At 49.9% G+C, this 13420-nt stretch overlaps 1 protein-coding gene across 2 annotated transcripts in view; it reads right to left on the bottom strand.

Annotated features, from left to right (window-relative positions):
- The window catches only part of ttyh2 (tweety family member 2), a 56502-nt gene that overhangs the window by 33248 nt on the left and 9834 nt on the right, over positions 1 to 13420 (bottom strand). For both annotated transcript variants that reach the window (XM_072456487.1, XM_072456488.1), the window contains exons 2-3: positions 3888 to 4069; positions 2393 to 2504 (exon numbers count right to left, since the gene is read on the bottom strand). In XM_072456487.1, coding sequence (XP_072312588.1) covers positions 2393 to 2504; positions 3888 to 4069 — 294 coding nt within the window. The remainder of the gene's footprint in view (positions 1 to 2392; positions 2505 to 3887; positions 4070 to 13420) is intronic.

Here is a 13420-nt window from a genome sequence, read left to right as displayed (position 1 = left end):
TGTGTGTGTGTGTGTAGTGTGTGTGTGTGTGTGTGTGTGTGTAGTGTGTGTGTGTGTGTGTGTAGTGTGTGTGTGTGTGTGTGTGTGTAGTGTGTGTGTGTGTGTGTGTGTGTGTGTGTGTGTGTAGTGTGTGTGTGTGTGTGTGTGTGTGTGTGTAGTGTGTGTGTGTGTGTGTGTGTGTGTGTGTGTGTGTGTGTGTGTAGTGTGTGTCTGTGTGTTTGTTGCACTGAACATTATTGAAACTTGGATTGTTATTGATACCACCAGAAATTGTAATACGCTTCAGTATTGCAGTATTGCAGTATTTCAGTATTGCAGTATTGCAGTATTGCAGTATTGCATTATTGCAGTATTGCAGTATTTCAGTATTGCAGTATTGCAGTATTTCAGTATTGCAGTATTGCAGTATTGCAGTATTGCAGTATTGCAGTATTGCAGTATTGCAGTATTGCAGTATTGCAGTATTGCAGTATTTCAGTATTGCATTATTGCAGTATTGCAGTATTTCAGTATTGCATTATTGCAGTATTGCAGTATTTCAGTATTGCAGTATTTCAGTATTGCAGTATTGCAGTATTGCAGTATTGCAGTATTGCAGTATTGCAGTATTGCAGTATTGCAGTATTTCAGTATTGCAGTATTGCAGTATTTCAGTATTTCAGTATTTCAGTATTGCAGTATTTCAGTATTGCAGTATTGCAGTATTGCAGTATTGCAGTATTGCAGTATTGCAGTATTGCAGTATTTCAGTATTGCAGTATTGCAGTATTGCAGTATTTCAGTATTGCATTATTGCAGTATTGCAGTATTTCAGTATTGCAGTATTGCAGTATTGCAGTATTTCAGTATTGCATTATTGCAGTATTTCAGTATTGCAGTATTGCAGTATTTCAGTATTGCAGTATTTCAGTATTTCAGTATTGCAGTATTGCAGTATTGCAGTATTGCAGTATTGCAGTATTGCAGTATTGCAGTATTGCAGTATTGCAGTATTTCAGTATTGCAGTATTGCAGTATTGCAGTATTGCAGTATTTCAGTATTGCAGTATTGCAGTATTGCAGTATTGCAGTATTGCAGTATTGCAGTATTGCATTATTGCAGTATTGCAGTATTTCAGTATTGCAGTATTTCAGTATTGCAGTATTGCAGTATTGCAGTATTGCAGTATTTCAGTATTGCAGTATTGCAGTATTGCAGTATTGCAGTATTTCAGTATTGCATTATTGCAGTATTGCAGTATTTCAGTATTGCAGTATTGCAGTATTGCAGTATTGCAGTATTTCAGTATTGCAGTATTGCAGTATTGCAGTATTGCAGTATTGCAGTATTGCAGTATTGCAGTATTGCAGTATTGCAGTATTGCAGTATTGCAGTATTTCAGTATTGCAGTATTGCATTATTGCAGTATTGCAGTATTTCAGTATTGCATTATTGCAGTATTGCAGTATTTCAGTATTGCAGTATTGCAGTATTGCAGTATTTCAGTATTGCAGTATTGCAGTATTTCAGTATTGCAGTATTGCAGTATTGCAGTATTTCAGTATTGCAGTATTGCAGTATTGCAGTATTGCAGTATTTCAGTATTGCATTATTGCAGTATTGCAGTATTTCAGTATTGCAGTATTTCAGTATTGCAGTATTGCAGTATTGCAGTATTGCAGTATTGCAGTATTGCAGTATTGCAGTATTGCAGTATTGCAGTATTGCAGTATTTCAGTATTGCAGTATTGCAGTATTGCAGTATTGCAGTATTTCAGTATTTCAGTATTGCAGTATTGCAGTATTGCAGTATTTCATTACCATTGGAAATCTACAGATTGTATATATTGTAAATATAAGGCAGAGCCGCACTTTGATTCGCTAGTTTTTGTGTCATTGCTCACGTGAGTCCAACTGATCCATGTGCCACATACAGAGCCTGACCCTGACCCTGACCCTGACCCTGACCCTGACCCTGACCCTGACCCTGACCCTGACCCTGACCCTGACCCTGACCCTGACCGTCGTGGTCCAATAGCGCAGCAGTGGCTCTCTAAGACACCTCAGATGAACTCAGTGATTGGCCGTCGCCGCAGAACAAGAGGAGGGGCCTCAACACAGGATCAATAGGCCCCTCCTCCTATAGGCCCCTCCTCCTATAGGCCCCTCCTCCTATAGGCCCCTCCTCCTATAGGCCCATCCTCCCATAGGCCCCTCCTCCTGCCCTAATAATATTCTGATGCTGGTGGGCGTGGCCTTACAGACCTCAGTTTTTGGCCCTCAGGCCCAATGAAACGTAGTGAGTATTAGAGCTTGACAGGGTCATTGACAGGGTGGTTGACAGGGTGGTTGACAGGGTGGTTGACAGGGTGGTTGACAGGGTGGTTGACAGGGTGGTTGACAGGGTCGTACCAGCCTCTGGACTCCTCCCAGGGTGTGGTTGGCGTTGTACATGGAGTAGGTCACATGATGCACGCCATCGTTGATCTCACTGTTGCCATAGAAACCCAAACCTACAGCAACACTGTAGAGACAAAAGACACGATCAATATGAGACAGAGACTAAACCAGGACTAAACCAGGTCTAAACCAGGTCTAAACCAGGACTAAACCAGGTCTAAACCAGGACTAAACCAGGTCTAAACCAGGACTAAACCAGGACTAAACCAGGACTAAACCAGGACTAAACCAGGACTAAACCAGGACTAAACCAGGTCTAAACCAGGACTAAAGCAGGACTAAACCAGGTCTAAACCAGGACTAAACCAGGACTAAACCAGGACTAAACCAGGACTAAACCAGGTCTAAACCAAGACTAAACCAGGACTAAAGCAGGACTAAACCAGGACTAAACCAGGACTAAACCAGGTCTAAACCAGGACTAAACCAGGTCTAAACCAGGACTAAACCAGGACTAAACCAGGACTAAACCAGGACTAAACCAGGTCTAAACCAGGTCTAAACCAGGACTAAACCAGGACTAAACCAAGACTAAACCAGGACTAAACCAGGACTAAACCAGGACTAAAGCAGGACTAAACCAGGTCTAAACCAGGACTAAACCAGGACTAAACCAGGACTAAACCAGGACTAAACCAGGTCTAAACCAGGACTAAACCAGGACTAAACCAGGTCTAAACCAGGTCTAAACCAGGTCTAAACCAGGACTAAACCAGGTCTAAACCAGGACTAAACCAGGACTAAACCAGGACTAAAGCAGGACTAAAGCAGGACTAAACCAGGTCTAAACCAGGACTAAACCAGGACTAAACCAGGACTAAACCAGGACTAAAGCAGGACTAAACCAGGACTAAACCAGGACTAAACCAGGTCTAAACCAGGACTAAACCAGGTCTAAACCAGGACTAAACCAGGACTAAACCAGGACTAAAGCAGGACTAAACCAGGTCTAAACCAGGACTAAACCAGGACTAAACCAGGACTAAACCAGGACTAAACCAGGTCTAAACCAGGACTAAACCAGGACTAAAGCAGGACTAAAGCAGGACTAAACCAGGTCTAAACCAGGACTAAACCAGGTCTAAAGCAGGTCTGTGGTTCTTTAGACTCTCAGAGTCACATGACGTTGACTCACATGAGTCAAATCAAATTAAACTTTTGCTGGAGCCAAGTTCATTATAGTTTGAAATCTGTTCCACGTCTTTCTCCAGGAACCAGAGAACCAAAGAACCGCGGCCACGTTCTCCTTGGGAGGACAGAGGGGAGGAGCAGACAAGAATCCAAAGGAGGAGGAACTGTGAGGAGGAGGAACTGTGAGGAGGAGGAACTGTGAGGAGGAGGAACTGTGAGGAGGAGGAACTGTGCTGATGTTCTGAGGTGGTTTCCTCCTCACAGACGCCACTAGAGCCTGAAGTGGGAGTGTTTAGGAGGCGAGATGTTTCCTCACCAGGTCAGGAGCCCGGCGACCACAGCCGACCACGTGACGCAGCAGCTCTTCGGCCGCTTCACCTCCTCCTCCTCTTCGTCCTCCTCAGAGCCGCAGCAGCACAAGAAGCTCAGGTGCACGGCCAGAAGAAGGAGGTTCAGGCCCAGGCACGCCGCCGCCAGGCAGGAGAAGAAGACCAGCGTCTGAGGAGAGAGGAACCAGAACTGTGAGGGGAGAGGAACTGTGAGGAGAAGAAGACCAGCGTCTGAGGAGAGAGGAACCAGAACTGTGAGCGGAGAGGAACTGTGAGGAGAAGAAGACCAGCGTCTGAGGAGAGAGGAACCAGAACTGTGAGCGGAGAGGAACTGTGAGGAGAAGAAGACCAGCGTCTGAGGAGAGAGGAACCAGAACTGTGAGCGGAGAGGAACTGTGAGGAGAAGAAGACCAGCGTCTGAGGAGAGAGGAACCAGAACTGTGAGGGGAGAGGAACTGTGAGGAGAAGAAGACCAGCGTCTGAGGAGAGAGGAACCAGAACTGTGAGGGGAGAGGAACTGTGAGGAGAAGAAGACCAGCGTCTGAGGAGAGAGGAACCAGAACTGTGAGCGGAGAGGAACTGTGAGGAGAAGAAGACCAGCGTCTGAGGAGAGAGGAACCAGAACTGTGAGGAGAGAGGAACTGTGAGGAGAAGAAGACCAGCGTCTGAGGAGAGAGGAACCAGAACTGTGAGGGGAGAGGAACTATGAGGAGAAGAAGACCAGCGTCTGAGGAGAGAGGAACCAGAACTGTGAGGGGAGAGGAACTGTGAGGAGAAGAAGACCAGCGTCTGAGGAGAGAGGAACCAGAACTGTGAGGGGAGAGGAACTGTGAGGAGAAGAAGACCAGCGTCTGAGGAGAGAGGAACCAGAACTGTGAGGGGAGAGGAACTATGAGGAGAAGAAGACCAGCGTCTGAGGAGAGAGGAACCAGAACTGTGAGGGGAGAGGAACTGTGAGGAGAAGAAGACCAGCGTCTGAGGAGAGAGGAACCAGAACTGTGAGCGGAGAGGAACTGTGAGGAGAAGAAGACCAGCGTCTGAGGAGAGAGGAACCAGAACTGTGAGGGGAGAGGAACTGTGAGGAGAAGAAGACCAGCGTCTGAGGAGAGAGGAACCAGAACTGTGAGGGGAGAGGAACTGTGAGGAGAAGAAGACCAGCGTCTGAGGAGAGAGGAACCAGAACTGTGAGGGGAGAGGAACTGTGAGGAGACGAAGACCAGCGTCTGAGGAGAGAGGAACCAGAACTGTGAGGGGAGAGGAACTGTGAGGAGAAGAAGACCAGCGTCTGAGGAGAGAGGAACCAGAACTGTGAGGGGAGAGGAACTGTGAGGAGAAGAAGACCAGCGTCTGAGGAGAGAGGAACCAGAACTGTGAGGGGAGAGGAACTGTGAGGAGAAGAAGACCAGCGTCTGAGGAGAGAGGAACCAGAACTGTGAGGGGAGAGGAACTGTGAGGAGACGAAGACCAGCGTCTGAGGAGAGAGGAACCAGAACTGTGAGGGGAGAGGAACTATGAGGAGAAGAAGACCAGCGTCTGAGGAGAGAGGAACCAGAACTGTGAGGGGAGAGGAACTGTGAGGAGAAGAAGACCAGCGTCTGAGGAGAGAGGAACCAGAACTGTGAGGGGAGAGGAACTGTGAGGAGACGAAGACCAGCGTCTGAGGAGAGAGGAACCAGAACTGTGAGGGGAGAGGAACTGTGAGGAGAAGAAGACCAGCGTCTGAGGAGAGAGGAACCAGAACTGTGAGGGGAGAGGAACTGTGAGGAGAAGAAGACCAGCGTCTGAGGAGAGAGGAACCAGAACTGTGAGGGGAGAGGAACTGTGAGGAGAAGAAGACCAGCGTCTGAGGAGAGAGGAACCAGAACTGTGAGGGGAGAGGAACTGTGAGGAGACGAAGACCAGCGTCTGAGGAGAGAGGAACCAGAACTGTGAGGGGAGAGGAACTATGAGGAGAAGAAGACCAGCGTCTGAGGAGAGAGGAACCAGAACTGATGCTAACGACTTTGTGGAGCCTTAGCAACACAAAGCTAGCGTAGCATGTTAGCAACAGTTGTTTCCTGTTCATGGCACTCGCTTTGTCAAGAGCCACAATCTGATATTTAAGATAAGATAAGATATTCCTTTATTGTCCCACATGGGGAAATTTCATTGTTGCAACGCAGGAAGATACAGAAGAACAGAACAGATCACTTATAGGAAGTCTGAAAAACACTTTCAGTAGAAGATCTCCTATAAACAAAAACTCCCATAGACAAATAAATAAATACATAAATAAATAAATACATAAATACTATTGCATGTGTCACGACAGCACATGAATTGCACATGAATTTCACAGTAATTGCACATATGACAGAATTGCACATCAGTATTAGGTTAGGTCAGTATTGCGAGTGTTCAGTACTAACAGTTTTTGTTATAAAGTCTGACAGCAGCAGAAGGAAAGACCTGCAGAACCTTTCCTTCACACATCGAGGGTGGATCAGTCTCTCACTGAAGCTGCTCTCCAGAGCGGACAGAGTGTCCTGCAGGGGACAGAGTGTCCTGCAGGGGACAGAGTGTCCTGCAGGGGACAAGGACAGAGTGTCCTGCAGGGGGCGACACTCATGGTCCAGCATAGATGTGAATCTAGCCAGGACCCTTCTGTCCCCCACCTCCTGCACCGAGTCCAGAGGACAGTCCAAGACGGAGCTGGACTTCTTGATGACTGTCCAGCCTCTTCCTCTCCCTCTCTGTGATGACCACACCTACAGGAGCTGATGCACCACAGAGTCATAGAAGGTCTTCAGGAGTGGCCCTGTCAGGAGTGGCCCTGTCAGGAGTGGCCCTGTCAGGAGTGGCCCTGTCACTCCAAAAGACCTGAGTCTCCTCAGGAGGTGGAGCCGACTCTGGCTCTTCCTGTACAGTCTGTGTTATGAGTCCAGTTTGTGGTTCAGATGAACACCCAGGTACTTGTATGAGTCACTCTCTCAATGTCCCGTCCCTGGATGTTCACTGGTGAGGGGGGCGTGGCCTCTGTGGAAGTCCACCACCTTCTCTTTGGTCTTCCCCGCGTTGATGAGGAGGTGGTTCCGCTGACACCAGTCCACAAAGTCCTGCTCCAGTCCTCTGTCCTCCGCATCATCGTCGTCTGTGATGAGTCCGATGATGGCAGAGTCGTCAGAGAACTTCTGCAGGACACAGCTGTCCGTGTCATGTCTGAAGTCTGCAGTGTAAAGGGTGAAGAGAAAGGGCGCGAGGACAGTGCCCTGGGGCGCCCCCACACTGCAGGTCCGAGTGTCAGACACACAGTTCCGGGCTCTCACAAACTGGGGTCGGTCTGTGAGGTAGTCCAGGATCCACTCTGCCAGGTCATACTCCACACCAGCCGTCTCCAGCTTGTCCCTCAGGAGCAGCGGCTGGATGGTGTTGAAGGCGCTGGAAAGATCGAAGAACAGAATCCTCACAGAGCTGCCAGGCTTTTCCAGGTGAGAGAGAGCGGTGCAGCAGGAGATGACGGCGTCCTCCACTCCGACGCCAGACCGATATGCAAACTGCAGCGGGTCCATGGCTGGGCTCACGGTGGAGCGGAGGTGGTCCAGGACCAGCCGCTCCAGTGTCTTCATCAGGTGGGACGTGAGAGCCACTGGCCTGAAGCTGTCGAGGTCTTTGGGGCGCGGTGTCTTAGGCACAGGTACCAGACAGGAGGTCTTCCAGACCTGTGGTACCAGCCTCAGCTTCAGGCTCATGTTGAAGACATGCTCCACAACTCCACACAGTTCATCTGCAGGACTTAAGGAGCCTGGGGCTGATGCCATCAGGTCCTGCTGCCTTCCTCACTTTAATCCTCTTCAGCTCACTCCTCACCTGTGCTGCTGTGACAGTCAGTGGTTGGCAGGGGGACTGTGTGCTGGGGGGATGGGTGAGTCCAGGCGAAGTGGGGAGCTGATGGTCCGGGGCAGATAAGCGAAGAGGAACAGATGCAGGGCATTGTCCAGCTGTGGAAGAGGGAGCATGCAGCTGTGCAGGGGGAGGGGCGGGTGACCGATCAAACCTCAAGAAGTGAGCATTTAAATCATTCACCCACTGTAGATCCCCCTCTGTCTGGGCAGGGGGGATTTTGAAGCCCGAGATGGTTTTCAGGCTCCTCCACACTCCCTGAATGTTCTTTTGCTGCAGCTGCTCCTCCATCCTCCTCTTGTAGCCGGCCTCAGCCTGCCTGATCTTCCTCCTCAGCTCCTTCTGCACAGTCTTCAGCTCCTCCTTGTTCCCTGACCTGAAGGCTCTCTTCTTCTCCTTCAGCAGAGCCTTCAGTTCACGGTTAATCCATGGCTTGTTGTTTGGAAAACACCGCACCGTCCGGGAGGGAACAATGTTCTCAAAACAGAAGTTGATGTAGTCCGTGATGCACTCTGTGATGGTGTTGATGTCCTCCCCATGTGGGTCATAAAGCTCAGTCCAGACAGTGGTGCTGAAGCAGTCCCTCAGAGCCTTTATGTATTTATGTATAAATACATAAATACATAATTTATACATAAATATTTATGTATTTATGTATAAATACATAAATACCATGTCATGTGTCACAACAGTAATTACACATATGACAGAATTGCACATCAGTATTAGGTTAGGTCAGTATTGTGAGTGTTCAGTACTAACAGTTTTTGTTATAAAGTCTGACAGCAGCAGGAAGGAAAGACCTACGGAACCTTTCCTTCACACATCGAGGGTGGATCAGTCTCTCACTGAAGCTGCTCTCCAGAGCGGACAGAGTGTCCTGCAGGGGACAGAGTGTCCTGCAGGGGACAGAGTGTCCTGCAGGGGGCGACACTCATGGTCCAGCATTGATGTGAGTTTAGCCAGGACCCTCCTGTCCCCCACCTCCTGCACCGAGTCCAGAGGACAGCCCAGGACGGAGCTGTGTCCAGCTTCTTCCTCTGTGATGACCACACCTACAGGAGCTGATGCACCACAGAGGAGAAGGTCTTCAGGAGCGGATTTCCATCATAATGTGCCTAACATTAGCATTAGCATTAGCATTAGCATTAGCATTAGCATGACATAAAGAGGTTCAAACGGGGTGTAGAGACTTTAGCCACGCCCCTCACACACACTAGCTTTAGCCACGCCCCTCACACACACTAGCTTTAGCCACGCCCCTCACACACACTAGCTTTAGCCACGCCCCTCACACACACTTGCTTTAGCCACGCCCCTCACTCACACTAGCTTTAGCCACGCCCCTCACTCACACTAGCTTTAGCCACGCCCCTCACTCACACTAGCTTTAGCCACGCCCCTCACTCACACTAGCTTTAGCCACGCCCCTCACACACACTAGCTTTAGCCACGCCCCTCACACACACACTGAGATGACTGAAGTGTTTTTGTGACTTAGATTGAACCTTCTGTCACTGTGTTTACAGAGTGTGTAACCATGACGACGTGTTGTCATGTTCTCTGGTGCCACATGAACCATTATTGAAAAGATGAACAATAGAAATAACTGTTGTTCGAGTGCAGAGGGGGCGGGGCTTAAATGAGCAGCGTGTGACCACGAGGCTCGTGATTCACAAACTGAGACAGCAGTGCAGGAAAGACTAAACCAGGACTAAACCAGGACTAAACCAGGACTAAACCAGGACTAAACCAGGACTAAACCAGGTCTAAACCAGGTCTGAAGCAGGTCTAAACCAGGACTAAACCAGGACTAAACCAGGTCTAAACCAGGTCTGAAGCAGGTCTAAACCAGGACTAAACCAGGTCTAAACCAGGTCTGAAGCAGGTCTAAACCAGGTCTAAACCAGGACTAAACCAGGACTAAACCAGGACTAAACCAGGACTAAACCAGGTCTAAACCAGGTCTGAAGCAGGTCTAAACCAGGACTAAACCAGGTCTAAACCAGGTCTAAACCAGGTCTAAACCAGGTCTAAACCAGAACTAAACCAGGTCTAAACCAGGACTAAACTAGGACTAAACCAGGACTAAACCAGGTCTAAACCAGGTCTGAAGCAGGTCTAAACCAGGTCTAAACCAGGTCTAAACCAGGTCTAAACCAGGACTAAACCAGGTCTAAACCAGGTCTAAACCAGGACTAAACCAGGTCTAAACCAGGACTAAACCAGGACTAAACCAGGACTAAACCAGGACTAAACCAGGACTAAAGTGGGTCCTTCAGGTCCGTCTTTGCCCCAGATAAACCGTTGGAGCTGTTGTTCTTCTGCAGGTGGGACCAGAATGGAGCTAAATAATGCACATGTCCATTACTGCTGCTCGTCCTCGGTGACGGTGGCAGAGTGGTTAGCCCGTCTCCTCTCAGTGCGGAGGTTGTGGGTTCCACTCCTGACCTGGTGTTTAGGTGTGTCTTCGACTCCTGTGGTAAACATTTATCACAGTTTCACCTCCGCCACGTGTCCGTTTGTGAAGAAAAATCAAACGATAAACGTGTAAAAATACAGGAAGTGGAGCCCAGTCCTAAAACAGGATCCCGCTGTGATGTCATCAATAAGCGACGATCCATCAAAAACAACAAGAGACAATTTACAGACAATTTGAACAATCACTGTACTGTTATAAGTGTCATTTATGTGGACGTTGGCTCTGGTTTACGGTCTGGTTGCTAAGTAACAGTTGTGGAATTACCTCCGTCACATGATCTGCTCACGTCCAACCAGGAAGTCACGTTCTAATGGGAGAATGTAGGTGAAACGTTTGAATCTAAAGTCTCATGCCATAAGCACGACAAGCCACGTTTCCACCGGTTCACTTTGGCTGGTGTGGAGCCTTAGCAACACAGAGCTAGCAAAGCACGTTAGCAACACAGAGCTAGCAAAGCACATTAGCAACACAGAGCTAGCAAAGCACGTTAGCAACACAGAGCTAGCAAAGCACGTTAGCAACACAGAGCTAGCAAAGCACGTTAGCAACACAGAGCTAGCAAAGCACGTTAGAAACAGCTGTTTCCTGTTTATGGCACTCGCTTCGTCAAGAGCCACAGTCTGATATTTCCAGCTCGTGAAGCGTCTGACGCAGGGGTGGGCAAACTACGGCCCGCGGGCCACATCCGGCCCGCCAAGCTTGTTCAAGTGTTTTTTTTTCTTTTCCCTTTTTTCCCCTCAGGCTTCTGTCTGCACTTGTGTCCTTAATAAATATGACGTGGATGAATTAAATAATAGATTCAAAAGCCTTTATTTGACAGAAAAGTGATATTTTATTTGGTATTTAATTTTTGTTATTTTTTTTTTTCACACCAATGATCGAGGGCCTCAGCTACTGGCCCCGAATATGGCCCTCAACGTTAGCATTAGCATTAGCATGACATGAAGAGAGGTTCAAACGCGGCGTAGAGGCTTTGAGAGAAGTCAAAGAAATGAGGCAAAACTGTTCCAGTGCACGCTCGCGTTAGCCACGCCCCTCATACACGCTCGCGTTAGCCACGCCCCTCATACACGCTCGCGTTAGCCACGCCCCTCATACACGCTCGCGTTAGCCACGCCCCTCATACACGCTCGCGTTAGCCACGCCCCTCATACACGCTCGCGTTAGCCACGCCCCTCATACACGCTCGCGTTAGCCACGCCCCTCATACACGCTCGCGTTAGCCACGCCCCTCATACACGCTCGCGTTAGCCACGCCCCTCATACACGCTCGCGTTAGCCACGCCCCTCACACACACTAACGTTAGCCACGCCCCTCATACACGCTCGCGTTAGCCACGCCCCTCATACACGCTCGCATTAGCCACGCCCCTCATACACGCTCGCGTTAGCCACGCCCCTCATACACGCTCGCATTAGCCACGCCCCTCATACACGCTCGCGTTAGCCACGCCCCTCATACACGCTCGCGTTAGCCACGCCCCTCACACACACTAACGTTAGCCACGCCCCTCATACACGCTCGCGTTAGCCACGCCCCTCATACACGCTCGCGTTAGCCACGCCCCTCATACACGCTCGCGTTAGCCACGCCCCTCATACACGCTCGCGTTAGCCACGCCCCTCACACACACTAACGTTAGCCACGCCCCTCATACACGCTCGCGTTAGCCACGCCCCTCATACACGCTCGCGTTAGCCACGCCCCTCATACACGCTCGCGTTAGCCACGCCCCTCATACACGCTCGCGTTAGCCACGCCCCTCATACACGCTCGCGTTAGCCACGCCCTTCACACACACTAGCTTTAGCCACGCCCCTCACACACACTAGCTTTAGCCACGCCCCTCACACACACTAGCTTTAGCCACGTCCCTCATACACGCTCGCGTTAGCCACGCCCCTCACACACACTAGCTTTAGCCACGCCCCTCATACATGCTCGTGTTAGCCACGCCCCTCACACACACTAGCTTTAGCCACGCCCCTCATACACGCTCGCGTTAGCCACGCCCCTCATACACGCTCGCGTTAGCCACGCCCCTCACACACACTAGCTTTAGCCACGCCCCTCATACACGCTCGCGTTAGCCACGCCCCTCATACACGCTCGTGTTAGCCACGCCCCTCATACACGCTCGCGTTAGCCATGCCCCTCACACACACTAGCTTTAGCCACGCCCCTCATACACGCTCGCGTTAGCCGCGCCCCTCATACACGCTCGCGTTAGCCACGCCCCTCACACACACTAGCTTTAGCCACGCCCCTCATACACGCTCGCGTTAGCCACGCCCCTCACACACACTAGCTTTAGCCACGCCCCTCACACATGCTAGCTTTAACCACGCCCCTCACACACACTAGCTTGTGGAGCGATGTTGGAGCGACGGTGGGCCCTTTACATCATGGGCCCTTTACATCATGGGCCCTTTACATCATGGGCCCTTTACATCATGGGCCCTTTACATCATGGGCCCTTTACATCATGGGCCCTTTACATCATGGGGCCTTTACATCATGGGGCCTTTACATCATGGGGCCTTTACATCATGGGCCCTTTACATCATGGACCCTTTACATCATGGGCCCTTTACATCATGGGCCCTTTACATCATGGGCCCTTTACATCATGGGCCCTTTACATCATGGGCCCTTTACATCATGGGGCCTTTATATCATGGGGCCTTTACATCATGGGCCCTTTACACCATGGGCCTTTACATCATGGGGCCTTTATATTATGGGCCCTTTACATCATGGGGCTTTTATATCATGGGGCCTTTACATCATGGGCCCTTTACATCATGGGGCCTTTATATCATGGGGCCTTTACATCATGTGCCCTTTACACCATGGGCCCTTTACATCATGGGCCCTTTATATCATGGGGCCTTTACATCATGGGCCCTTTACATCATGGGCCCTTTACATCATGGGCCCTTTACATCATGGGGCCTTTACATCATGGGGCCTTTACATCATGGGCCCTTTACATCATGGGCCCTTTACATCATGGGGCCTTTACATCATGGGCCCTTTACATCATGGGCCCTTTACATCACGGGGCCTTTACATCACGGGCCCTTTACATCACGGGCCCTTTACATCATGGGGCCTTTACATCATGGGCCCTTTACATCATGGGCCCATGGGCCCTT

Source organism: Eucyclogobius newberryi, unplaced genomic scaffold, assembly GCF_026437365.1.
Source record: "Eucyclogobius newberryi isolate DKJ021-1_F unplaced genomic scaffold, fEucNew1.0.hap1 SCAF_20, whole genome shotgun sequence".
Taxonomy (NCBI): Eukaryota; Metazoa; Chordata; class Actinopteri; order Gobiiformes; family Gobiidae; genus Eucyclogobius; species Eucyclogobius newberryi.
The sequence above is the reverse complement of the archived record's forward strand: the minus strand, read 5'-3'. Positions and strand labels throughout refer to the sequence as shown.